The 27,731-nt window shown below is 40.3% G+C and overlaps 1 protein-coding gene across 2 annotated transcripts in view; it reads left to right on the top strand.

Moving 5' to 3' along the window:
* ple (tyrosine hydroxylase ple) overlaps positions 1 to 27,731 on the top strand; it is a 127,969-nt gene that overhangs the window by 77,301 nt on the left and 22,937 nt on the right. For both annotated transcript variants that reach the window (XR_008407701.2, XM_053782931.2), the window contains exons 2-5: positions 18,144 to 18,255; positions 20,613 to 20,746; positions 23,623 to 23,806; positions 26,152 to 26,308. Coding sequence is in view for 1 of the 2 variants with exons in the window: in XM_053782931.2 (XP_053638906.1) it covers positions 18,144 to 18,255; positions 20,613 to 20,746; positions 23,623 to 23,806; positions 26,152 to 26,308 (587 nt within the window). In the remaining variant the exon portion in view is untranslated. The remainder of the gene's footprint in view (positions 1 to 18,143; positions 18,256 to 20,612; positions 20,747 to 23,622; positions 23,807 to 26,151; positions 26,309 to 27,731) is intronic.

Here is a 27,731-nt window from a genome sequence, read left to right on the forward strand (position 1 = left end):
GGATAGATGAGGGATATCTCTATTCTCTTTTTTGTTTTCCTTTTTTCAGTCCTTTTCCCTACTATCTCTCTCTTTCTCTCGCTCTCTCTCCTAGCTACTCTCTCTCCCCATTCTCATTTTACTCATGTTTATTGTTAACCTTTGGAACCTTTCATCATCTTATCATTCTTGTCTCTCTCTCTCTCTCTCTCTTTCCCTACTCAGCAAACCTATATAAGAAAAAAAGCGAGTTTCAGTAGCTGGCTTCCAGGGCCCTAATGAACCGTCGCTAACTAATGAAGACCTAATTAAGGATGACTAATAACCTGAGAATTGACGTTGATTACGCTCAGGTGAAGCGCTGACGCCTTGGTCAATCCATTAATTGATGGAGATTTTCCTCCTATGGTTGCTAGTCTGGTTGCCGTGTGTTCACTGGTTGTTTGTCTTGTTTACGTGTCATTGGTTGCTTGTTTTCTTTGCGTCTCAGTTGTTATTTGTCTTGTTTATATCTGCTCATTGGTTGCTTGCTCACGGCAGGGAAGGCAAAGACGGATGAGAGCGGAGCTCTAATTGGCTGCTTCTGCATTCGCGTTCATTAGAGTCTCTGCCATTGGTTGTTGATTTGCCAAGGGTTTGGAAGCAATTCGCTGATTGGCTACCGTAGCCTACCTTCGCTACATCTCGTCTTGTATGATTTCCGTGAAGATATTAAATATAAACCACAAGATATATACACCGAGAAGTGTATATATCTTAGTGTATAAATGATGAAAGTATATTATCATTTTAGGGAGTAAAATATTCTCCTGGGTGACTATCGTGTAGTAGATAGGCTTTAAACCCTCACTGACCAATATTTACCCCCTCCGCTGCCTTTATAAAATAGATGGCGTCTTATTCCTTTACAAAACTTTATTCCACGAAGGGGAGTCTACTTGAAGGGTGTCTCGGGGGTCACCGCCCCCGAGGCCCTGTCCATGATCTGGAAATCAACACGTCTGTTGATGTCACTACAAGTCTACTAGTGTTACTGCAAGTCTACTAGTGTCACTGCAAGTCTACTAGTGTCACTACAAGTCTACTAGTGTCACTACAAGTCTACTAGTGTCACTGCAAGTCTACTAGTGTCACTGCAAGTCTATTAGTGTCACTGCAAGTCTACTAGTGTCACTACAAGTCTACTAGTGTCACTGCAAGTCTACTAGTGTCACTGCAAGTCTATTAGTGTCACTGCAAGTCTACTAGTGTCACTGCAAGTCTACTAGTGTCACTGCAAGTCTACTAGTGTCACTACAAGTCTACTAGTGTCACTGCAAGTCTACTAGTGTCACTACAAGTCTACTAGTGTCACTGCAAGTCTACTAGTGTCACTGCAAGGCTACTAGTGTCACTGCAAGGCTACTAGTGTCACTGCAAGTCTACTAGTGTCACTGTAAGTCTACTAGTGTCACTACAAGTCTACTAGTGTCACTGCAAGTCTACTAGTGTCACTGTAAGTCTACTAGTGTCACTGTAAGTCTACTAGTGTCACTGCAAGTCTACTAGTGTCACTGCAAGTCTACTAGTGTCACTGCAAGTCTACTAGTGTCACTGTAAGCCTACTAGTGTCACTGCAAGACTACGAGTGTCACTGCAAGTCTACTAGTGTCACTGCAAGTCTACTAGTGTCACTGCAAGTCTACTAGTGTCACTGCAAGTCTACTAGTGTCACTGCAAGTCTACTAGTGTCACTGTAAGTCTACTAGTGTCACTACAAGTCTACTAGTGTCACTGCAAGTCTACTAGTGTCACTGTAAGTCTACTAGTGTCACTGTAAGTCTACTAGTGTCACTGCAAGTCTACTAGTGTCACTGCAAGTCTACTAGTGTCACTGCAAGTCTACTAGTGTCACTGAAAGTCTACTAGTGCCACTGCAAGTCTACTAGTGTCACTGCAAGTCTACTAGTGTCACTGTAAGTCTACTAGTGTCACTACAAGTCTACTAGTGTCACTGCAAGTCTACTAGTGTCACTGCAAGTCTACTAGTGTCACTGCAAGTCTACTAGTGTCACTGCAAACCTACTAGTGTCACTGCAAGTCTACTAGTGTCACTGCAAGTCTACTAGTGTCACTGTAAGTCTACTAGTGTCACTGCAAGCCTACTAGTGTCACTGCAAGCCTACTAGTGTCACTGCAAGTCTACTAGTGTCACTGCAAGTCTACTAGTGTCACTGCAAGTCTACTAGTGTCACTGCAAGTCTACTAGTGTCACTGTAAGTCTACTAGTGTCACTACAAGTCTACTAGTGTCACTGCAAGTCTACTAGTGTCACTGTAAGTCTACTAGTGTCACTGTAAGTCTACTAGTGTCACTGCAAGTCTACTAGTGTCACTACAAGTCAACTAGTGTCACTGCAAGTCTACTAGTGTCACTGTAAGCCTACTAGTGTCACTGCAAGTCTACTAGTGTCACTGCAAGTCTACTAGTGTCACTGTAAGTCTACTAGTGTCACTACAAGTCTACTAGTGTCACTGCAAGTCTACTAGTGTCACTGTAAGTCTACTAGTGTCACTGTAAGTCTACTAGTGTCACTGCAAGTCTACTAGTGTCACTGCAAGTCTACTAGTGTCACTGCAAGTCTATTAGTGTCACTGCAAGTCTACTAGTGTCACTGCAAGTCTACTAGTGTCACTGCAAGTCTACTAGTGTCACTGTAAGTCTACTAGTGTCACTACAAGTCTACTAGTGTCACTGCAAGTCTACTAGTGTCACTGCAAGCCTACTAGTGTCACTGCAAGTCTACTAGTGTCACTGCAAGTCTACTAGTGTCACTGTAAGTCTACTAGTGTCACTGCAAGCCTACTAGTGTCACTGCAAGCCTACTAGTGTCACTGCACGTCTACTAGTGTCACTGCAAGTCTACTAGTGTCACTGCAAGTCTACTAGTGTCACTGCAAGTCTACTAGTGTCACTGCAAGCCTACTAGTGTCACTGCAAGTCTACTAGTGTCACTGCAAGTCTACTAGTGTCACTGTAAGTCTACTAGCGTCACTGCAAGCCTACTAGTGTCACTACAAGTCTACTAGTTTCACTACAAGTCTGCTAGTGTCACTACAAGTCTACTAGTGTCACTACAAGTCTACTAGTGTCACTGCAAGTCTACTAGTGTCACTGTAAGTCTACTAGTGTCACTGCAAGCCTACTAGTGTCACTGCAAGCCTACTAGTGTCACTGCACGTCTACTAGTGTCACTGCAAGTCTACTAGTGTCACTGCAAGTCTACTAGTGTCACTGCAAGTCTACTAGTGTCACTGCAAGCCTACTAGTGTCACTGCAAGTCTACTAGTGTCACTGCAAGTCTACTAGTGTCACTGTAAGTCTACTAGCGTCACTGCAAGCCTACTAGTGTCACTACAAGTCTACTAGTTTCACTACAAGTCTGCTAGTGTCACTACAAGTCTACTAGTGTCACTACAAGTCTACTAGTGTCACTAAAAGTCTACTAGTGTCACTACAAGTCTACTAGTGTCACTACAAGTCTACTAGTGTCACTACAAGTCTACTAGTGTCACTACAAGTCTACTAGTGTCACTGCAAGTCTACTAGTGTCACTGTAAGTCTACTAGTGTCACTACAAGTCTACTAGTGTCACTGCAAGTCTACTAGTGTCACTGCAAGTCTACTAGTGTCACTGCAAGTCTACTAGTGTCACTGCAAGCCTACTAGTGTCACTGCAAGTCTACTAGTGTCACTGCAAGTCTACTAGTGTCACTGCAAGCCTACTAGTGTCACTGCAAGTCTACTAGTGTCACTGCAAGTCTACTAGTGTCACTGCAAGTCTACTAGTGTCACTGCAAGTCTACTAGTGTCACTGTAAGTCTACTAGTGTCACTACAAGTCCACTAGTGTCACTGCAAGTCTACTAGTGTCACTGTAAGTCTACTAGTGTCACTTTAAGTCTACTAGTGTCACTGCAAGTCTACTAGTGTCACTACAAGTCAACTAGTGTCACTGCAAGTCTACTAGTGTCACTGTAAGCCTACTAGTGTCACTGCAAGTCTACTAGTGTCACTGCAAGTCTACTAGTGTCACTGCAAGTCTACTAGTGTCACTGCAAGTCTACTAGTGTCACTGCAAGTCTACTATTGTCACTGCAAGTCTACTAGTGTCACTGTAAGTCTACTAGTGTCACTACAAGTCTACTAGTGTCACTGCAAGTCTACTAGTGTCACTGTAAGTCTACTAGTGTCACTGTAAGTCTACTAGTGTCACTGCAAGTCTACTAGTGTCACTGCAAGTCTACTAGTATCACTGCAAGTCTACTAGTGTCACTGCAAGTCTACTAGTGTCACTGCAAGTCTACTAGTGTCACTGTAAGTCTACTAGTGTCACTGTAAGTCTACTAGTGTCACTACAAGTCTACTAGTGTCACTGCAAGTCTACTAGTGTCACTGCAAGTCTACTAGTGTCACTGCAAGTCTACTAGTGTCACTGCAAGCCTACTAGTGTCACTGCAAGTCTACTAGTGTCACTGCAAGTCTACTAGTGTCACTGTAAGTCTACTAGTGTCACTGCAAGCCTACTAGTGTCACTGCAAGCCTACTAGTGTCACTGCACGTCTACTAGTGTCACTGCAAGTCTACTAGTGTCACTGCAAATCTACTAGTGTCACTGCAAGTCTACTAGTGTCACTGCAAGTCTACTAGTGTCACTACAAGTCTGCTAGTGTCACTACAAGTCTACTAGTTTCACTACAAGTCTGCTAGTGTCACTACAAGTCTACTAGTGTCACTACAAGTCTACTAGTGTCACTAAAAGTCTACTAGTGTCACTACAAGTCTACTAGTGTCACTACAAGTCTACTAGTGTCACTACAAGTCTACTAGTGTCACTACAAGTCTACTAGTGTCACTACAAGTCTACTAGTGTCACTACAAGTCTACTAGTGTCACTACAAGTCTACTAATGTCACTACAAGTCTACTAGTGCCACTACAAGTCTACTAGTGTCACTGCAAGTCTACTAGTGTCACTACAAGTCTACTAGTGTCACTGCAAGTCTACTAGTGTCACTACAAGCTTACTAGTGTCACTGCAAGTCTACTAGTGTCACTACAAGTCTACTAGTGTCACTACAAGTCTACTAGTGTCACTGCAAGTCTACTAGTGTCACTGCAAGTCTATTAGTGTCACTGCAAGTCTACTAGTGTCACTGTAATCCTATTAGTGTCACTGCAAGTCTACTAGTGTCACTGCAAGTCTTCCAGTGTCACTGCAAGTCTACTAGTGTCACTGTAAGCCTACTAGTGTCACTGCAAGTCTACTAGTGTCACTGCAAGTCTACTAGTGTCACTGCAAGTCTACTAGTGTCACTGCAAGTCTACTAGTATCACTGCAAGGCTACTAGTGTCACTGCAAGTCTACTAGTGTCACTGTAAGTCTACTAGTGTCACTAAAAGTCTACTAGTGTCACTGCAAGTCTACTAGTGTCACTGTAAGTCTACTAGTGTCACTGTAAGTCTACTAGTGTCACTGCAAGTCTACTAGTGTCACTGCAAGTCTACTAGTGTCACTGCAAGTCTACTAGTGTCACTGTAAGCCTACTAGTGTCACTGCAAGACTACGAGTGTCACTGCAAGTCTACTAGTGTCACTGCAAGTCTACTAGTGTCACTGCAAGTCTACTAGTGTCACTGCAAGTCTACTAGTGTCACTGCAAGTCTACTAGTGTCACTGTAAGTCTACTAGTGTCACTACAAGTCTACTAGTGTCACTGCAAGTCTACTAGTGTCACTGTAAGTCTACTAGTGTCACTGTAAGTCTACTAGTGTCACTGCAAGTCCACTAGTGTCACTGCAAGTCTACTAGTGTCACTGCAAGTCTACTAGTGTCACTGTAAGTCTACTAGTGTCACTGCAAGTCTACTAGTGTCACTGCAAGTCTACTAGTGTCACTGTAAGTCTACTAGTGTCACTACAAGTCTACTAGTGTCACTGCAAGTCTACTAGTGTTACTGCAAGTCTACTAGTGTCACTGCAAGTCTACTAGTGTCACTGCAAGCCTACTAGTGTCACTGCAAGTCTACTAGTGTCACTGCAAGTCTACTAGTGTCACTGCAAGTCTACTAGTGTCACTGCAAGTCTACTAGTGTCACTGCAAGTCTACTAGTGTCACTGTAAGTCTACTAGTGTCACTACAAGTCTACTAGTGTCACTGCAAGTCTACTAGTGTCACTGCAAGTCTACTAGTGTCACTGCAAGTCTACTAGTGTCACTGCAAGCCTACTAGTGTCACTGCAAGTCTACTAGTGTCACTGCAAATCTACTAGTGTCACTGCAAGCCTACTAGTGTCACTGCAAGCCTACTAGTGTCACTGCAAGCCTACTAGTTTCACTGCAAGTCTACTAGTGTCACTGCAAGTCTACTAGTGTCACTGCAAGTCTACTAGTGTCACTGCAAGTCTACTAGTGTCACTGCAAGTCTACTAGTGTCACTACAAGTCTCCTAGTGTCACTACAAGTCTACTAGTTTCACTACAAGTCTGCTAGTGTCACTACAAGTCTACTAGTGTCACTGCAAGCCTACTAGTGTCACTGCAAGTCTACTAGTGTCACTGCAGGGCTCTGGTGGCCTGGTGGTTAACGCTCTCGCTTCACACGGTGAGGGCCTGGGTTCGATTCCCAGCCAGAGTAGAAACATTGGACGTGTTTCTTTCCACCTGTTGTCTATGTTCCCCATCAGTAAAATGGGTACCGGGGTGTTAGTCGACTGGTGTGGGTCGCATCCTGGGACACTGACCTAAGGAGGCCTGGTCAAAGACCGGGCCGCGGGGGCGTTGACCCCCGGAACTCTCTCCAGATAAACTCCAGATAAACAAGTCTACTAGTGTCACTAAAAGTCTACTAGTGTCACTACAAGTCTACTAGTGTCACTACAAGTCTACTAGTGTCACTACAAGTCTACTAGTGTCACTACAAGTCTACTAGTGTCACTACAAGTCTACTAGTGTCACTTCAAGTCTACTAATGTCACTACAAGTCTACTAGTGCCACTACAAGTCTACTAGTGTCACTACAAGTCTACTAGTATCACTACAAGTCTACTAATGTCACTACAAGTCTACTAGTGCCACTACACGTCTACTAGTGTCACTACAAGTCTACTAGTGTCACTACAAGTCTACTAGTGTCACTACAAGTCTATTAGTGTCACTACAAGTCTACTAGTTTCACTACAAGTCTGCTAGTGTCACTACAAGTCTACTAGTGTCACTACAAGTCTACTCGTGTCACTAAAAGTCTACTAGTGTCACTACAAGTCTACTAGTGTCACTATAAGTCTACTAGTGTCACTACAAGTCTACTAGTGTCACTACAAGTCTACTAGTGTCACTACAAGTCTACAAGTGTCACTACAAGTCTACTAGCTTCACTACAAGTCTGCTAGTGTCACTACAAGTCTGCTAGTGTCACTACAAGTCTACTAGTGTCACTACAAGTCTACTAGTGTCACTACAAGTCTACTAGTGTCACTACAAGTCTACTAGTGTCACTACAAGTCTACTAGTGTCACTACAAGTCTACTAGTGCCACTACAAGTCTACTAGTGTCACTACAAGTCTACTAGTATCACTACAAGTCTACTATTATCACTACAAGTCTACTAGTGTCACTACAAGTCTACTAGTGTCACTGTATGTTTACTAGTGTCACTGCAAGTCTACTAGTGTCACTGTAAGTCTACTAGTGTCGCTGCAAGTCTGCTAGTGTCACTGCAAGTCCACAAGTGTCTCTGCAAGTTTAATAGTGTCACTGCAAGTCTACTAGTGTCACTGCGTTTACTAGTGTCACTGCAAGTCTACTAGTGTCACTGCAAGTCTACTAGTGTCACTGCAAGTCTACTAGTGTCGCTGCAAGTCTACTAGTGTCACTGCAAGTCTGCTAGTATCCCTGAACGTCAACTAGTGCCACTGTACGTCTATTAATGTCACTGCAAGTCCACAAGTATCACTGTACATCTACTAGTATCACTGCACATCTACTAGTGTCACTGAGAATCTACTAGTATCACTGTACATCTACTAATATCACTGCACATTTACTAGTGTCACTGCACATCTACTAGTATCACTGCACATTTACTAGTGTCACTGCACATCTACTAGTATCACTGCACATTTACTAGTATCACTGAACATTTACTAGTATCACTGAACATCTACTAGTATCACTGAACATTTACTAGTATCACTGAACATTTACTAGTATCACTGAACATCTACTAGTATCACTGAACATTTACTAGTATCACTGAACATTTACTAGTAACACTGAACATTTACTAGTATCACTGAACATTTACTAGTATCACTGAACATCCACTAGTATCACTGAAAATTTACTAGTATCACTGAACATTTACTAGTATCACTGAACATTTACTAGTATCACTGAACATTTACTAGTATCACTGAACATTTACTAATATCACTGAACATTTACTAGTATCACTGAACATTTACTAGTATCACTGAACATCTACTAGTATCACTGCACATTTACTAGTGTCACTGAATATCTACTAATATCACTGCACATCTACTAGTATCACTGCACATCTACTAGTATCACTGCACATCTACTAGTATCACTGAACATCTCCTGATATCACTGCACATCTACTAGTATCACTGCACATCTACTAGTATCACTGCACATCTACTAATATCACTGAACATCTCCTGATATCACTGCACATCTACTAGTATCACTGCACATCTACTAGTATCACTGAACATCTCCTGATATCACTGCACATCTACTAGTATCACTGCACATCTACTAGTGTCACTGAACATCTTCTAGTATCACTGCACATCTGCTAGTATCACTGAACATCTCCTAGTATCACTGCACATCTACTAGTATCACTGAACATCTCTTAGTATCATTGCACATCTTCTAGTATCACTGAACATCTCCTGATATCACTGCACATCTACTAGTATCACTGCACATCTACTAGTATCACTGAACATCTCCTGATATCACTGCACATCTACTAGTATCACTGCACATCTACTAGTATCACTGCACATCTACTAGTGTCACTGAACATCTTCTAGTATCACTGCACATCTACTAGTATCACTGAACATCTCCTAGTATCACTGCACATCTACTAGTATCACTGAACATCTCCTAGTATCACTGCACATATCCTAATATCACTGCACATCTCCTAGTATCACTGAACATCTCCTAGTATCACTGCACATCTACTAGTATCACTGAAAATCTCCTAGTATCACTGCACATATCCTAATATCACTGCACATCTCCTAGTATCACTGAACATCTCCTGATATCACTGCACATCTACTAGTATCACTGAAAATCTCCTAGTATCACTGCACATCTAGTATCACTGAACATCTACTAGTATCACTGAACATCTACTAGTATCACTGAACATCTACTAGTATCACTGCACATCTACTAGTATCACTGAACATCTCCTAGTATCACTGAACATCTCCTAGTATCACTGCACATCTACTAGTATCACTGAACATCTACTAGTATCACTGAACATCTACTAGTATCACTGCACATCTCCTAGGATCACTGAACATCTCCTGGTATCACTGCACATCTACTAGTATCACTGCACATCTCCTAGTATCACTGAACATCTCCTAGTATCACTTAACATCTCCTGGTATCACTGCACATCTACTAGTATCACTGAACATCTCTTAGTATCACTGAACATCTCCTAGTATCACTGCACATCTACTAGTATCACTGAACATCTACTAGTATCACTGCACATCTACTAGTATCACTGAACATCTCCTAGTTTCACTGCACATCTACTAGTATCACTGCACATCTACTAGTATCACTGAACATCTCCTAGTATCACTGAACATCTACTAGTATCACTGAACATCTCCTAGTATCACTGCACATCTACTAGTATCACTGAACATCTACTAGTATCACTGCACATCTACTAGTATCACTGAACATCTCCTAGTATCACTGAACATCTACTAGTATCACTGCACATCTACTAGTATCACTGAACATCTCCTAGTATCACTGCACATCTACTAGTATCACTGCACATCTACTAGTATCACTGAACATCTCCTAGTATCACTGAACATCTACTAGTATCACTGAACATCTCCTAGTATCACTGAACATCTCCTAGTATCAATGAACATCTACTAGTATCACTGAACATCTACTAGTATCACTGCACATCTCCTAGTATCACTGAACATCTAGTATCACTGAGCATCTACTAGTATCACTGCACATCTACTAGTGTCACTGCACATCTAGTATCACTGCACATCTCCTAGTATCATTGAACATCTACTAGTATCACTGCACATCTACTAGTATCACTGCACATCTTCTAGTATCACTGAACATCTCCTAGTATCACTGCACATCTACTAGTATCACTGAACATCTACTAGTATCACTGCTCATCTACTAGTATCACTGCACATTTACTAGTATCACTGCACATCTCCTAGTATCACTGAACATCTCCTAGTATCACTGCACATCTCCTAGTATCACTGAACATCTCCTAGTATCACTGAACATCTACTAGTATCACTGAACATCTACTAGTATCACTGCATATCTACTAGTATCACTGCACATCTCCTAGTATCACTGAACATCTCCTAGTATCACTGAACATCTCCTAGTATCACTGCACATCTAGTATCACTGAACATCTCCTAGTATCACTGCACATCTAGTATCACTGAACATCTACTAGTATCACTGCACATCTCCTAGTATCACTGCACATCTCCTAGTATCACTGAACATATCCTAGTATCACTGAACATCTACTAGTATCACTGAACATCTACTAGTATCACTGCATATCTACTAGTATCACTGCACATCTCCTAGTATCACTGAACATCTCCTAGTATCACTGCACATCTCCTAGTATCACTGAACATCTCCTAGTATCACTGCACATCTAGTATCACTGAACATCTCCTAGTATCACTGCACATCTAGTATCACTGAACATCTACTAGTATCACTGCACATCTCCTAGTATCACTGCACATCTCCTAGTATCACTGAACATCTACTAGTATCACTGAACATCTACTAGTATCACTGAACATCTCCTAGTATCACTGAACATCTACTAGTATCACTGAACATCTCCTAGTATCACTGAACATCTCCTAGTATCACTGAACATCTACTAGTATCACTGAACATCTCCTAGTATCACTGAACATCTACTAGTATCACTGCACATCTACTAGTATCACTGCACATCTCCTAGTATCACTGAACATCTACTAGTATCACTGAACATCTACTAGTATCACTGAACATCTCCTAGTATCACTGAACATCTACTAGTATCACTGAACATCTCCTAGTATCACTGAACATCTACTAGTATCACTGAACATCTCCTAGTATCACTGAACATCTACTAGTATCACTGAACATCTACTAGTATCACTGAACATCTACTAGTATCACTGAACATCTACTAGTATCACTGAACATCTACTAGTATCACTGAACATCTACTAGTATCACTGAACATCTACTAGTATCACTGAACATCTACTAGTATCACTGAACATCTACTAGTATCACTGAACATCTACTAGTATCACTGAACATCTACTAGTATCACTGAACATCTACTAGTATCACTGAACATCTACTAGTATCACTGAACATCTACTAGTATCACTGAACATCTACTAGTATCACTGAACATCTACTAGTATCACTGAACATCTCAACTCGTGCAGCATAAAGAGCAGAAGCATATAAAAAAAAAAGATAGAAAAGGCGTTCCTTTAAATTATAGATGGTTTTAACTGGTGGGTTTAACTGGTGAGTTTTATCTGGTGGGTTATACTAAACCACTGAAGCAAATTTATTAAAGAAATCTGCGAGGAAAAAGAGAGCAGAAATCTGTAAATAGTTCCACTTAACACACATCGTTAGTTGATAATTTACGATATTTGCACTTAACACGCATTATTGGTTGATAATTTACGATAGTTGCACTTAACACACATTATTGGTTGATAATTTACGATAGTTGCACTTAACACGCATTATTGGTTGATAATTTACGATAGTTGCACTTAACACACATTATTGGTTGATAATTTTCGATAGTTGCACTTAACACGCATTATTGGTTGATAATTTACGATAGTTGCACTTAACTCACATTATTGGTTGATAATTTACGATAGTTGCACTTAACATACATTATTGGTTAGTGATTTACGATAGTTGCACTTAACACACATCTTCGAGGTAATGGTGTTGAAGACAGCATTCTCGAAATATAACATAATCGAGGCTCACACCTGCAGATACACTGGCATAGGTCAGAGAAACACAATCAGTTATGAGTTGTAATTAAAAAAAAAATCAGCAACGTCAACTGAGACCAGATTAGTAGTGACCTTCCTGAAATACGCTGAGAAGATGGTATAAGCAACAAGAATCTGAAATCGTTTCTCAGGAGGGTGAACTCACTGGGTCTCGAAGTACTCGAAGTTTGCTCAGCATATGTAACGCTATGTCAGGGAAGAAGATGCAGATTAGAGAGAGAGAAGCGCTCTCTCTCTAGAGGTCAAGGCGACGGATAACAGACTGCAAAGAACCAAAACTAACATTAGAAGAAACTCCAAATATTTGTTTCTCTCATTCACGAAATCGACCATTGTATGACGGTGCATGAAATGTTTGTTAAAGAAATAACTGGAAAAGTGGGCAGATGGATATTTAACTTACTAACAAATAAAAATCCCGAAAAGCTGCTTCTCAAGGCATAGTACTCGCCTCACTTCTGTTTCTCATTCTTAAATCGGACATAAACAAGGATATAAATCATTGCGCCATGTTATTCTTCACTGATAATGGTCTAGAATGTCTATGAGAGTGGTGTCCATCCAGGACACAGCGAACCTTCAAGTGGGCAACAAACAGCAATATAATGTTCAATGAAGATAAATTTCATTTGCTCTTCTATGGAAGAACTGAAGAATAGAGACCGAAACTGAGTACAAGACAAACTAGAATAAACCATACCCCGGCCGGGATTGAACCCGCGGTCATAGTCTCAAAACTCCAGCCCGTCGCGTTAGCCATTAGACCAGCTAGCCACAATAAGATTCGTCCAACTAGGTATATTTCTACACCATAGGAAGGTTAGCACAGGCACCACTGTGACCACAAATGCAAGTTTTTACAGACGAATCTCCAGCTAGCGTGGCCGTGACGAACTCTTGCATTTGTGGTCACAGTGGTGCCTGTGCTAACCTTCCTATGGTGTAGAAATATACCTAGTTGGACGAATCTTATTGTGGCTAGCTGGTCCAGTGGCTAACGCCACGGGCTGGAGTTTTGAGACTCTATGACCGCGGGTTCAATGCCGGCCGGGGTATGGTTTGTTTGCAATCGTGTCATTACGATTTCGTGAGTCATGTTGACGGCAGTGAAGGGACTTGAGCTAGAGTTCGTCACGGCCACGCTAGCTGGAGATTCGTCTGTAAAAACTTGCATTTGTGGTCACAGTGGTGCCTGTGCTAACCTTCCTATGGTGTAGAAATATACCTAGTTGGACGAATCTTATTGTGGCTAGCTGGTCTAGTGGCTAACGCGACGGGCTGGAGTTTTGAGACTCTATGACCGCGGGTTCAATGCCGGTCGGAGTATGGTTTGTTTGCAATCGTGTCATTACGATTTCGTGAGTCACAAACTAGAATCATTCATAAATAACAAAAAAAAAAAAAAGGCACAATACCGTGACTGGAACGATACACAAATAACCCGGGTTATTATAAGGACGATAACAGTGTTACTATTCCTTCTGCAAGGAAAATCATAAGCTGGATAACTAGAACGTTCAGAAGAAAAGATGGTAAGCCATTGAGGAATCTCTTCAAGTTGTTTGTTCTCTCCGGGATGGATGGAATACTACTGCATACTAGCGGCACCCTTCACTGCAGGCAAAATTGTAACTGGAGAACGGATGGAGAACTTTCACTGCCTGTATAAATTCCATCGAACATATGAATTACTTAAAACACTTGAAGTCCATCGAATTGTACTCCTCATAACATAGGCGAGAAAGATAGATCATTATTTACATCTGAAAGATCTTGGAGGGAGTGGATCCAGGCCTGCACACTGATATCGCTCCTTATGAAAGCAAGAGACTTGGTAAACGTTGAAAAAATACCACCAATGAACAGCAAGGGCTCAATGAGTAAGGTAAGGGAGAACTTAATTAGTGTAAAGGGACCTCGATTTCTCAACACTCTTCTTTCATGTATAAGGGGAATTACCAACAAATCTCTGGCTGTCTTTAAGAGAGAACTTTATTAGTTTCTCAAGTCAGCTCCTGATCAGCCGGGCTGTAGTGCATATACTGGACTGAGTGCGACTGGCACTAGCAGCCTTATCGATGACGTCAGCAACCAGGAGGCCTGGTCTGAGACCAAGCAGCTGGAGCGGTGACCACGGAAGACGAACCAAGTTAAATGCAAGGTAAGCAGCACTATGGGTTTTGGCACAGATTTCACAGTGTTGCTCACTATGCAAAAATAGTGAGTGATCCACCATCGTCATCTCGTCACTACTGCTGCCGTCTCCATATTTGCTTTCCTCTGTATTTGACTGAAGAAGATACCCAACTCTTGCACATGTGTCTTACTCGTCTACCTCTCAGTACTGTATACCATTTTCATAATTAAACTTAGCATAACCCAAGAAAGACACCCAATGTGTCTTATTTTCTTTAAGGAGGCAACCCACAACAGTCAACTGTTAGATGCCGAGGGACAGCAGGTGAACCTGGGATCCTTGGCCTGAGCCAAGCTGCCTGCATCTCACATGCCAGTTCTTTACAATAAATGAGTAAATAATTATAACAGGTTTATATTATACATTCCAGTTAGAGGAAGTGCACTGCTTGTTGCCTTGTGGAACCTGCAAGCTTATGACAAGTACTCCAACGTCTGGTGGTGGTGCAAGCTTATGACAAGTACTTCAACGTCTGGTGGTGGTGCAAGCTTATGACAAGTACACTAGCGTCTGGTGGTGGTGCAAGCTTATGACAAGTACTCCAACGTCTGGTGGTTTTACAAGCTTATGACAAGCACACCAGCGTCTGGTGGTGGTGCAAGCTTATGACAAGTACTCCAACGTCTGGTGGTTTTACAAGCTTATGACAAGCACACCAGCGTCTGGTGGTGGTGCAAGCTTATGACAAGTACTCCAACGTCTGGTGGTTTTACAAGCTTATGACAAGCACACCAGCGTCTGGTGGTGGTGCAAGCTTAGGACAAGTACTAAAATATCTGGTGGTTTTACAAGCTTATGACAAGCACACCAGCGTCTGGTGGTGGTGCAAGCTTATGACAAGTACACCAGCGTCTGGTGGTGGTGCAAGCTTATGACAAGCACACCAGCGTCTTGTGGTGGTGCAAGCTTATGACAAGTACACCAGCGTCTGGTGGTGGTGCAAGCTTATGACAAGTACACCAGCGTCTGGTGGTGGAGCAAGCTTATGACAAGCACACCAGCGTCTGGTGGTGGTGCAAGCTTATGACAAGTACACCAACGTCTGGTGGTTTTACAAGCTTATGACAAACACACCAGCGTCTGGTGGTGGTGCAAGCTTATGACAAGTACACCAGCGTCTGGTGGTGGTTCAAGCTTATAACAAGTACACCAGCGTCTGGTGGTGGTGCAAGCTTATGACAAGTACACCAGCGTCTGGTGGTTTTACAAGCTTATGACAAGCACACCAGCGTCTGGTGGTTTTACAAGCTTATGACAAGTACTCCAACGTCTGGTGGTGGTGCAAGATTATGACAAGTACACCAGCGTCTGGTGGTGGTGCAAGCTTATGACAAGTACACCAGCGTCTGGTGGTGGTGCAAGCTTATGACAAGTACACCAGCGTCTGGTGGTGGTGCAAGCTTATGACAAGTAAACCAGCGTCTGGTGGTGGTGCAAGCTTATGACAAGTACTCCAACGTCTGGTGGTGGTGCAAGATTATGACAAGTACACCAGCGTCTGGTGGTGGTGCAAGCTTATGACAAGCACACCAGCGTCTGGTGGTGGTGCAAGCTTATGACAAGTACTCCAACGTCTGGTGGTTTTACAAGCTTATGACAAGCACACCAGCGTCTGGTGGTGGTACAAGCTTATGACAAGTACACCAGCGTCTGGTGGTGGTGCAAGCTTATGACAAGTACTCCAACGTCTGGTGGTTTTACAAGCTTATGACAAGCACACCAGCGTCTGGTGGTGGTGCAAGCTTATGACAAGTACTCCAACGTCTGGTGGTTTTACAAGCTTATGACAAGCACACCAGCGTCTAGTGGTGGTGCAAGCTTATGACAAGCACACCAGCGTCTGGTGGTGGTGCAAGCTTATGACAAGCACACCAGCGTCTGGTGGTGGTGCAAGCTTATGACAAGCACACCAGCGTCTGGTGGTGGTGCAAGCTTATGACAAGCACACCAGCGTCTGGTGGTGGTGCAAGCTTATGACAAGCACACTATCGACTAGTGATGGTGCATATAACAACTTTATTCACACCTACCGCCTTTCCTCTGGCATCACAAATTTCCCCAGCATCTCACCTCTCACTGAGCACTCATATCTCCCCTTCCTCATCCCCTTCTTCATTTCACCTACTCTTCTTCACCAATATCTCTTCGTCCTTCCCCTCAACATCTACCCCTTCATTCCACTTCCACCACTCACTAACAGTCACTTATACAATTATGTTGGAGGAACAAGACAAACCACTTCGTGTACTCAAAGAGCAGCTTCCTGCTCACTCGTAGTAGCGACGACTCTCAGCTGCAACACATTAGAGAGATCGATGTTCTTATTGAAGGTCGTGGGGAGGAGAGGATGTGGAAAAAGAGAGGTTTCTGTTTAGCAGTATAAGGGAAACCAGTTGTCTTAACTGCCCAGTGCGTAGAGCCCAGCGCTGAGATCCTACTACCTAGAGAAGGCCACTTCAATGTTAGCCGAACGTAGAAGTTTCCAATTGTGCAAAGATGGACTAGGTGGCTTTTAAATCCGGGCTGAGAATGGATGGGAGAGTGTATTTAATATTGCAAGAGAGTTGTTATCGTTTCTTTTAACGTCTCTCTGGTAAACATGAGGAAATTAAAACTTCATCAGAGTAGAAAAAAAATTCCTTCCACAAAATAGATCGGAAAACCAACGTCAAAAACCTGGGAGTGATCATGTCGGAGGATCTCACCTTCAAGGACCATAACATTGTATCAATCGCATCTTCTAGAAAAATGACAGGATGGATAATGAGAACCTTCAAAACTTGGGATGCCAAGCTCATGATGACACTCTTCAGGTCGCTTGTTCTATCTAGGCTGGAATATTGCTGCACACTAACAGCACCTTTCAAGGCAGGCGAAATTGCTGACCTAGAAAATGTACAGAGAACCTTCACGGCGCGCATAACGGAGATATAACACCTCAATTACTGGGAGCGCTTGAAGTTCCTGAACCTGTACTCCCTGGAACGCAGGCGGGAGAGATACATGATTATATACACCTGGAAAATCCTAGAGGGACTAGTACCGAACTTGCACAAGAAAATCACTCACAACGAAAGCAAAAGACTCGGCAGACGATGCAACATCCCCCCATTGAAAAGCAGGGGTGTCACTAGCACGTTAAGAGACAATACAATAAGTGTCAGGGGCCCGAGGCTGTTCAACTGCCCCCCCCAGCATACATAAGGGGGATTACCAATAGACCCCTGGCTGTCTTCAAGCAGGCACTGGACAAGCACCTAAAGTCGGTACCTGACCAGCCGGGCTGTGGCTCGTACGTTGGATTGCGTGCAGCCAGCAGTAACAGCCTGGTTGATCAGGCTCTGATCCACCAGGAGGCCTGGTCTCAGACCGGGCCGCGGGGGCGTTGACCCCCGGAACTCTCTCCAGGTAAACTCAAGGTAATCTGACAATAGCATTAACCACGTTTTCTAAGGTCTCCCTAATTTCTATAGTTACCCGTATTACATCACGTAAACTGTGTTAATTTCCACTCGTGTGTTTTCATATTGTGTCTAACGCCAGATTTATCTTGACAGAATGGTTACCCAGCACGGCGTCGCTCCCTGGTGGTGGACGCGAAGTTCGAGACGACCATCAACAAGCAACGGAAGCAGTCCTGGATAGAGGAGGCTCAGCGTCTGTCCTGCGGTGGGTCACTGTAGATAGTTGTGCTGTAGTAGTTATGCACTGGCAGTAGTTTGTTACTGTGTACAGCCTCTCTTCAGTATGTAGGTCATTAAGAAGCATATATGCACTAACATCAAGAATACTTTCTTCCTTACAATGAAAAATAAAGTATATATAAACTGCATATGCCCCGTGGACATAGACGGATTAGGAGAAGAGTCTTTTACCTGAGGCCTGGTCATGGACCGGGCCTCAGGGGCGTTGTCCCCCGAAACTCCCTCAAGGTAGAAGTATTTTTTCAGGTTTTGTTCCGAGGAGGAAGTTGTTTGGACAGCGTCACTCATCCTGCGAGTAAATATCCCACCATAAAAAGCAGCACATTACAACTCATACTATTGATGACATCAACCTTATCCTTGGCTGTTTCAATATACAGGGAGATATTATTACTTTTGGAGTTGAAAGTCTAATCTGTACATTAACAAATTACCATTATCTAATTGCGGCAAATCCTGCATATTATTTTGTGAAATACTGCCAGCTTTTGTTACAATATGTTTACACTTTTCATACGCATGTAAGTCAAGAAAACATGAGTGTTTCTCACTGTATACGAGGTCTTCGTGATACAGTGAGAGGCCCAGTATGAAACAGTGAGAGACACAATACGTCAGACACAGCTGGCATGAGAGACAATGACAGTATGCTACACAGTGTGAGCTTTTACATTGTGCATATGAGATTCGATGAGGAAATAATGTGGAGCAGTGTTTGAAATAGTGTGAGACACAGTGATACTGTAAATTTGATGCAGTGTAATTATGAGACACAATGTAAAACAGTGGAAGAGGCAGTGTATGAGACAACCTGATAAACATTGAGACAATATAAATGGTTATATAATTGTCATCATCCTGACCCAGTTCTGTCACCAACAGTATCTTCGACTACAACTCCCTCTTGACGAGGCGCGAATAATAAGGTTCACTCTTTGGTTCCCCCAAAGTGTATCATGTGTTACCAGGTGATCTCTTACAGACGGGGATCTAAGTGAGGTGTTCTTCCCAAGGTGTAAGAGAAGTACTGAGTTTGTCTCCTGCCGATGTGTGTATAATAGAGAGTGTATGCGGGTGTATGACTAATCAGTGTAATGCAATCAAGTCGTTAGTGAAATCCAGACCACGAAACCTGTCTTCCCATTTCTAGAGAACTGAATCGCTGCCTTTAGTTCCACACCGGGCAATGTAGGCCGGGTGTAGGTGTATGCATATCTCTGATGATCTGATGTGGTGTGATGGGAGATCCTTCACGTGCGGCCAGCACCAGTAACGTACATATAAATGCACATTCAATAGTACTGTCGAGAGGCACTTACCGTTGTGAGGTGTGGGGTCTGCAGACAATCCTAATTACGAACACCGTCAGATACCTGCATGAGTCACTGGTTCTGCTGGTTTGTGTAAAAGAGAAGTTGTAATAAAGTTGGTAGAATTACCGACAATATGTAAAGTAAAAGGACACAAGTGCAACTGGAGAGCGAAACGTTGCCACAATAAATGTCACATTAGTTGCACTTGTGTCCTTTTACTTTACAAAAAGAGAAGTTGCTACTTCGGTATGCAAGGTGACCGTGAAGAGTGGTCTAATTCACGTGCAGTGTATTAATGAATGTTTTTCACTGCACTAGCCCTATTTAACTAAGCTGTTAACAGATCGGTATGGTTAGATATGATTCGGTCTCCTGCCTCTCTCCACACAAGTGACCTTTCTGTGATTGGCGTGGGTAGGCAGTGAGCACTCGTGGGTGGCTGGTCAAGTGTCCACTGTTGTCAGTTTGTTTAGGCTGAATAAAGTAATCATATTACTCTATGTTTAACTCTAGCTTAGCCTAAATACTTGGTATTTAGGCTAAGCATCATAGAAAAGATTCAGGGTAGAATGACATTAGAAATCTTCCGTACGAAGAAAGACTGAAGACTCTTAAACTACGTTCACTTGTAAGATGAAGAATGAGGGGAAGACATGATCGAAGTGTATAAGCCTATAGAGGCTTTATCACTAAATTTACGAGTGGATAAAGACATATGGCAACATCGGCTATAGGCGTACGTGGGTTTGAATATGAAAATGGTATACAATACAGTGGTATACAATACAGTGGTGTACAATACAATACGTGGGTTTACTGCCCATCCCGACTCTCATGCTACTTCAACCCTCCCCCCCCACCCCTCTAATCCCCTAACGGATACGGGAATCAGCTAACTTCCCTGATTTCCCACAAGAGGAGTAGCAAGTTGGTCTCCTACAGACGGAGAACTGAGTGAGGTGTTCTTCCCAAGGTGTAGTAGCACTAATAGCAAGTTGATTTCCTACAGACGGGGAGTTGAGCGAGGAGGAGGTGTTCCTGGTGCAGAGTCCATGTGAGCCGGACGTCCCTGAGCAAGTGGCCCTCGTGCTGGCTCTCGTCGATGGCATCGGCTCTCTCTCTAGGATCATCAAGACCATTGAGGTGAGACACAGGAAAAATATGTGTTCTTCTGAAAATAATTTATGTTGTTGAATATGGTTTAGAGGAATAAAAATGTAAACACAGAGGAGAACAACTAGTAAGTTCAGTATGCAGATCTCAACCAACATTTCACAGAAATAAACGGAAGTAAATTTCGTTTTATGAAATAATCAGAATTCAGACTGTTTAGAATATAAGGACAAAAGAATGATGAAACACTGCAGAAGGCCTACTGACTCATACAAGGCAAGTCTTTCTCAAAACCAGCCATTCCCACCCACGTATTTGTCTAGCCTTTTTCCAAAACTACCCAAGAATTTGTTTCAGTACCTCAGGTATAAATCAAACCCAACCCTTTTCACTCGTATATTTATCCAATCTCTTTTTAAAGCAACACAAGATTTTAGCTTCTATTACCCTACTTAGTAGGTTCCTCCAAGCATCGACAACTCTGAAAACCAGCATTACCTACGTTCTTTCTAAATCTAAATATATCTAATTTAACTCCATTATTTCTGGTTCTTACTTGATTCAATATCCTCAGTGCTTTGTTTATATTCTATCTGTTTTTGCCCATCTTCCACTTATATACATCAGTGATGTCTCGTCTCCTATGTCTCTCAAGAGAGTGAAGGTTCAAGGTTTTTAGTCTCTCCTCATATGTCATTTTCAGGGACAGATACGTAATTGGATCCATCACGGAATTTTTCCCATATATTCTTACTCGGAAAATTTCTCGATTTACATTATTTAGGTTAAGTTATACTGTCGTTTATCAATAAAATTTAACCAATTACAGCATACCACAATGTCAACAAATGAAATAAATTAAAATTAAATAAAGATAAATGAAATAATGATAAATGCAATAAAATGTTTTCAAGCATGAATAAAAAGCCTGAACTAAATGATTTATTATTATTATTATTATTAAAGATTCGCCGGTATTCTCCCGGCCCGGGCCTTTTCCAAGTGGTGGCCCGGCCTTGGCTCCCTCTTTAGGGAGTGTCTGAGACCTAAGTCTCCCATGGGAGGAGGCACAAGTACCTCCTCATCTTTGGGACCAACTGTCCCCAGGCCTAGCCACAAGCTAGGCCTCTCTGGTCTGCCATCCCCGCCACAAGGGAGCAAATGGGAATGACAGTCTTATGAGCTAAAGGCTCGGGCTCAGGCACCTACCCTACCCTAGAAGGGTTAGGCATGGTATCGATGAACTAAATGAGTGTGTAAGAAAATACACAGTCAGATATTCACTGTTTAAAGGTGGTGTACAGGTACCCATGTAACTGTCTTACCAACAGTGGAATACTGACTGTTATTAAAAGAACGAACTGGCATTTTATATATCAAAATTATATAATTTAGAGAAAATATGTAATAAAAGAAAAAAGGTAATCACTGCATGGGAACTTATAACACCAATGAAAGCAACACACCGGAGTTACCCCAAGGACGTTGACCGCCTTGAGGGAGCCGTGTATCAAAAAATTGTAGCTCTTTTGTTTACTGTCCGATTTCCTCCAGTTTTGGTGCACAAGACAAAGTGTTTTCACTCTTTCTTGAAAATATTTATCAAAAATATACCTCAAACAACAACTGAGAAGAGACTGAAAAAGGACTGATTTACTGAAAATGCCCTTGTGTCCAAATTTATTCCTATATGGGACGACGTAAGGTTGTTTGGACACTTGGTGCCGAGAGAACAATGCTTATACGAATTCCTCGTGGATTAGTTTCCTCTAAATATCTTATCTTTATTTTACAAAAAAATAAAGTATGTTAGTTCTTGGAATGTTGCAAAATATCTGCCCTTTACTCCCACATAAATCCAAAAATAATTGGAATATTTCCCAAAATATTCCAGCAGTAAATAGAGAAATCATTATTTTACAATTTCTGTGAATATTATTCCATTTAATTAAGTAATAAAGGAAGAATATTGGCCATTAGGTGAATAAGTTACTTCCGAGATATTAGCCGGGAGCGCCGGCCGGCCCGCCGTCTCAAAAAAAAAAAAAATCGCGAAAATCGCGTTTGTTTGGGTGTATTTCTTAGTAAACTGATGTTCTAGTGCAGTTATCCGCTTCAAAACACCGTTTTCTCTTAATCAGAGACCAAAGAATACGACATAAGAGGATTCACTCATTTATATCGAAATATTCCCAATGGTCTCTCGCCATATTATGGCTTATATTATTCAGTCTAGAGTATATAACATGTTTGTATGTTATTTATAGTGTTTATTATATCATATTAGATCAATTTTGATAGATAAATAAGCCGTAGAGGTGATATATAAGCTGATATAAGCGTATTAATGAAGTGATTTCTCCTGGCACTCTCTGGAGCGGGAACACTGCCTAGTGTTCCCATATGGTGCCAGGTTGTCTCTTAAGTCTACGGATAAGCTCCTCATACTGTTTTATGATGCCAAATAGTTAGTTATTATATTAGAAAGAATAATGCAAGAGGTATATTAAAAAAGGTTGTTGGTCTCAACTGAAGAAGAAGAGCCGCTGAAAGGTTACTAGAAGGTTTGTTTTTTTGTAGAGTGGTAGATCAATGGGATAATTTATGAGAGGAGTTAGGAAGTGTTACAATTATGGACAATTTGTAAAAACTTTGCGGTCGATTAATTACTGAAGATGAGACACCACCTGCCCACCTCTGCTCCCGTAACTACAAACTGTTAATCACAGATAGTTAATGGCAAGTATTCCTTCGTCAGGTTAATCTCTTCTCGGGACAAAAACTTTGCCCTTCGAATAATAATTAACAGACTCTTCATTATGTTCACTTTCTCCTTCGTAAAGATAATTACCTACATGCTTCCATGAGGAGACACACGGGCACTCATAATTTCTTCCGTCCTGCAGAACTTCAAGGGCACAGTGATGCACGTGGAGACCCGGCCAGCACCTCGCAAGGGAGTGGCGTTCGATGTTCTCTTCAAGATCGACATCCTGAGGGAGCCGCTACTCAATCTTCTCAAAAGTCTTCGTCAGGGCTCCACCATCGCCTCCGTCAACCTTCTCTCTGAACGTTACTCCTCCATCAAGGGTGTGTGAACGCTTGTGAGAAATAGAAGACATTAAAATCAAACCTAACCTTTAAATACCCGTATTTTGAAGAACTGAAAGAGCCTAACTAAATTTTTAATATAATCCGACTCTGGGTATTTTCGTAATGGAGAGTTTTCAAACAGGTTCTACAGCAAGCTCTGTGTATGAGCATTCTCTCTCTATTTCATATACGTTTTAAAACGTTATTTATCACCTTCTGCTTTAGCAAAAGTTTGATGACTCGCGATTCAGAGCTTTTGTATGAAGATTCAAGCATACAATATTCATGTACTGAATATTGTATACTGTAGTGTATACTTAACAAACTCAGTTCTTCCCTGTACCATGCTCATGGGTTTGCACTTTCCATGAATAATAATAATAATAATAATAATAATAATAATAATAATAATAATAATAATAATAATATCATCATCATCATCATCATCATCATCATCATCATCATCATCATCATCATCATCATCATTATTATTATTATTATTATTAATCTCTGCTCCTTTTTATGAGATCTCTGAATATATCATCATTACGTCACTCAAAATATTTTGTCTCCAGTGACGCTTATGCAAAAAACACACCACTTTAACATTTATCTGAGAAGTTGATTTTTTTTCACACAGCTTCACCAGTATTTTATTTTTTTTACTCTCCATATACTCCGATCTTATTATATCACTTAAAAATCTTTCCATGTAGAAGATTTTGACAAGTTATTACACTTACCAGAGGAGACTGAAGCATCGACTATTATTTCCTCTGGAAATAATAGATAATGTTTCCTCTGGAAATAATAGATAATGTTTCCTCTGGAAATAATAGACAATGTTTCCTCTGGAAATAATAGATAATGTTTCCTCTGGAAATAATAGATAATGTTTCCTCTGGAAATAATAGATAATGTTTCCTCTGGAAATAATAGATAATGTTTCCTCTGGAAATAATAGATAATGTTTCCTCTGGAAATAATAGATAATGTTTCCTCTGGAAATAATAGACAATGTTTCCTCTGGAAATAATAGATAATGTTTCCTCTGGAAATAATAGATAATGTTTCCTCTGGAAATAATAGATAATGTTTCCTCTGGAAATAATAGATAATGTTTCCTCTGGAAATAATAGATAATGTTTCCTCTGGAAATAATAGATAATGTTTCCTCTGGAAATAATAGATAATGTTTCCTCTGGAAATAATAGATAATGTTTCCTCTGGAAATAATAGATAATGTTTCCTCTGGAAATAATAGATAATGTTTCCTCTGGAAATAATAGACAATGTTTCCTCTGGAAATAATAGATAATGTTTCCTCTGGAAATAATAGATAATGTTTCCTCTGGAAATAATAGATAATGTTTCCTCTGGAAATAATAGACAATGTTTCCTCTGGAAATAATAGATAATGTTTCCTCTGGAAATAATAGATAATGTTTCCTCTGGAAATAATAGATAATGTTTCCTCTGGAAATAATAGATAATGTTTCCTCTGGAAATAATAGATAATGTTTCCTCTGGAAATAATAGACAATGTTTCCTCTGGAAATAATAGATAATGTTTCCTCTGGAAATAATAGATAATGTTTCCTCTGGAAATAATAGACAATGTTTCCTCTGGAAATAATAGATAATGTTTCCTCTGGAAATAATAGATAATGTTTCCTCTGGAAATAATAGATAATGTTTCCTCTGGAAATAATAGATAATGTTTCCTCTGGAAATAATAGATAATGTTTCCTCTGGAAATAATAGATAATGTTTCCTCTGGAAATAATAGACAATGTTTCCTCTGGAAATAATAGATAATGTTTCCTCTGGAAATAATAGATAATGTTTCCTCTGGAAATAATAGATAATGTTTCCTCTGGAAATAATAGATAATGTTTCCTCTGGAAATAATAGATAATGTTTCCTCTGGAAATAATAGACAATGTTTCCTCTGGAAATAATAGATAATGTTTCCTCTGGAAATAATAGATAATGTTTCCTCTGGAAATAATAGATAATGTTTCCTCTGGAAATAATAGACAATGTTTCCTCTGGAAATAATAGACAATGTTTCCTCTGGAAAATGAGAACTGACTGTGAATTGTTTTAGCCACGGTATTTTAACTTTCAAATCAATACAATATAATAACGAAACCTGAGAATGTTAACTTGATGAACACCTATACACACTTAGTTCCTTCCTTACAATGGTAGTAACCTGCGGCTAACCTGCTCGGTGTAGCCTGCGGCTAACCTGCCCGGTGTTAATCTGCTGCTAACCTGCCCGGTAGTAACCTGCGTCTAACCTGCCCGGTAGTAACCTGCCGTTAACCTGCCCACAGAACCATGGTTCCCCAAGCACATCAGTGAGCTGGACTTGTGTAACCACCTGATGACCAAGTTCGAGCCAGACCTGGACATGGACCATCCAGGATTTGCTGACAAGGAATACCGCGCCAGGAGGAAGGAGATAGCTGACATAGCTTTCAATTATAAATAGTAAGTGAGTCGGATATACGAGGGAGGAAATATAGAAATGTAGGAACAGGGCGTTGAATTAAAATTAATGTGATGATGATATATATATATATATATATATATATATATATATATATATGTATATATATATATATATATATATATATATATATATATATATATATATATATATATATATATATATATATATATATATATATATATATATATATATATATATATACATATATTGTCGTGCCGAATATGCAAAATTGGTCAATTAGCAAGAACTCATTTAAAATTAAGTCCTTTCTAAAATTTTCTCTTATACGTTTAAAGATATATTTTTTTCATTAATGTTGACGTATAAATTTTTAATTTTGCACCAAAACGAACTTAGAAAACTTACCTAACCTTATTATAACAAGCGGAATTTATTTTAGCCTAACCCAACTAAATATATTTTAGATTTGTTTACAATAATCTAATACCAAACAAACACAGTGAAATATATTTTTTTTCGTTAGGTTCAGAATGATTTTGGCGAAATTATTGCATACACAAATTTTCACTTGTCCTATATGGCAAGATGAGCGTTGCTATTTAAGCCAAGATCGCAAGTTCTGCCTATTCGGCACTACACATATATATATATATATATATATATATATATATATATATATATATATATATATATATATATATATATAGATATGTCGTGCCGAATATGTAAAACTGGTCAATTAGCAAGAACTCATTTAAAATTAAGTCCTTTCTAAAATTTTCTCTTATACGTTTAAAGATATATTTTTTTCATTAATGTTGATGTAAAAATTTATAATTTTGCTCCAAAAGGAACTTAGAAAACTTACCTAACCTTATTATAACAAGAGCAATTTATTTTAGCCTAACCCAACTAAATATATTTTAGATTTGTTTACAATAATTTAATACTAAACAAACACAGTGAAATATATTTTTTTCGTTAGGTTCAGAATGATTTTGGTGAAATTATTGCATACACAAATTTTCACTTGTCCTATATGGCAAGATGAGCGTTGCTATTTAAGCCAAGATAGCAAGTTCTGCCTATTCGGCACGACATATATATATATATATATATATATATATATATATATATATATATATATATATATATATATATATATATATATATATATATATATATATATATATATATATATATATATATATATGTCGTGCCGAATATGTAAAACTGGTCAATTAGCAAGAACTCATTTAAAATTTAGTCCTTTCTGAAATTTTCTCTTATACGTTTAAAGATATATTTTTTTCATTAATGTTAATGTAAAAATTTTTAATTTTGCACCAAAAGAATCTTAGAAAACTTACCTAACCTTATTATAACAAGAACAATTTATTTTAGCCTAACCCAACTAAATATATTTTAAATACGTTTACA

This window comes from Cherax quadricarinatus, chromosome 28, assembly GCF_038502225.1.
Source record: "Cherax quadricarinatus isolate ZL_2023a chromosome 28, ASM3850222v1, whole genome shotgun sequence".
In the NCBI taxonomy this organism is placed as follows: Eukaryota; Metazoa; Arthropoda; class Malacostraca; order Decapoda; family Parastacidae; genus Cherax; species Cherax quadricarinatus.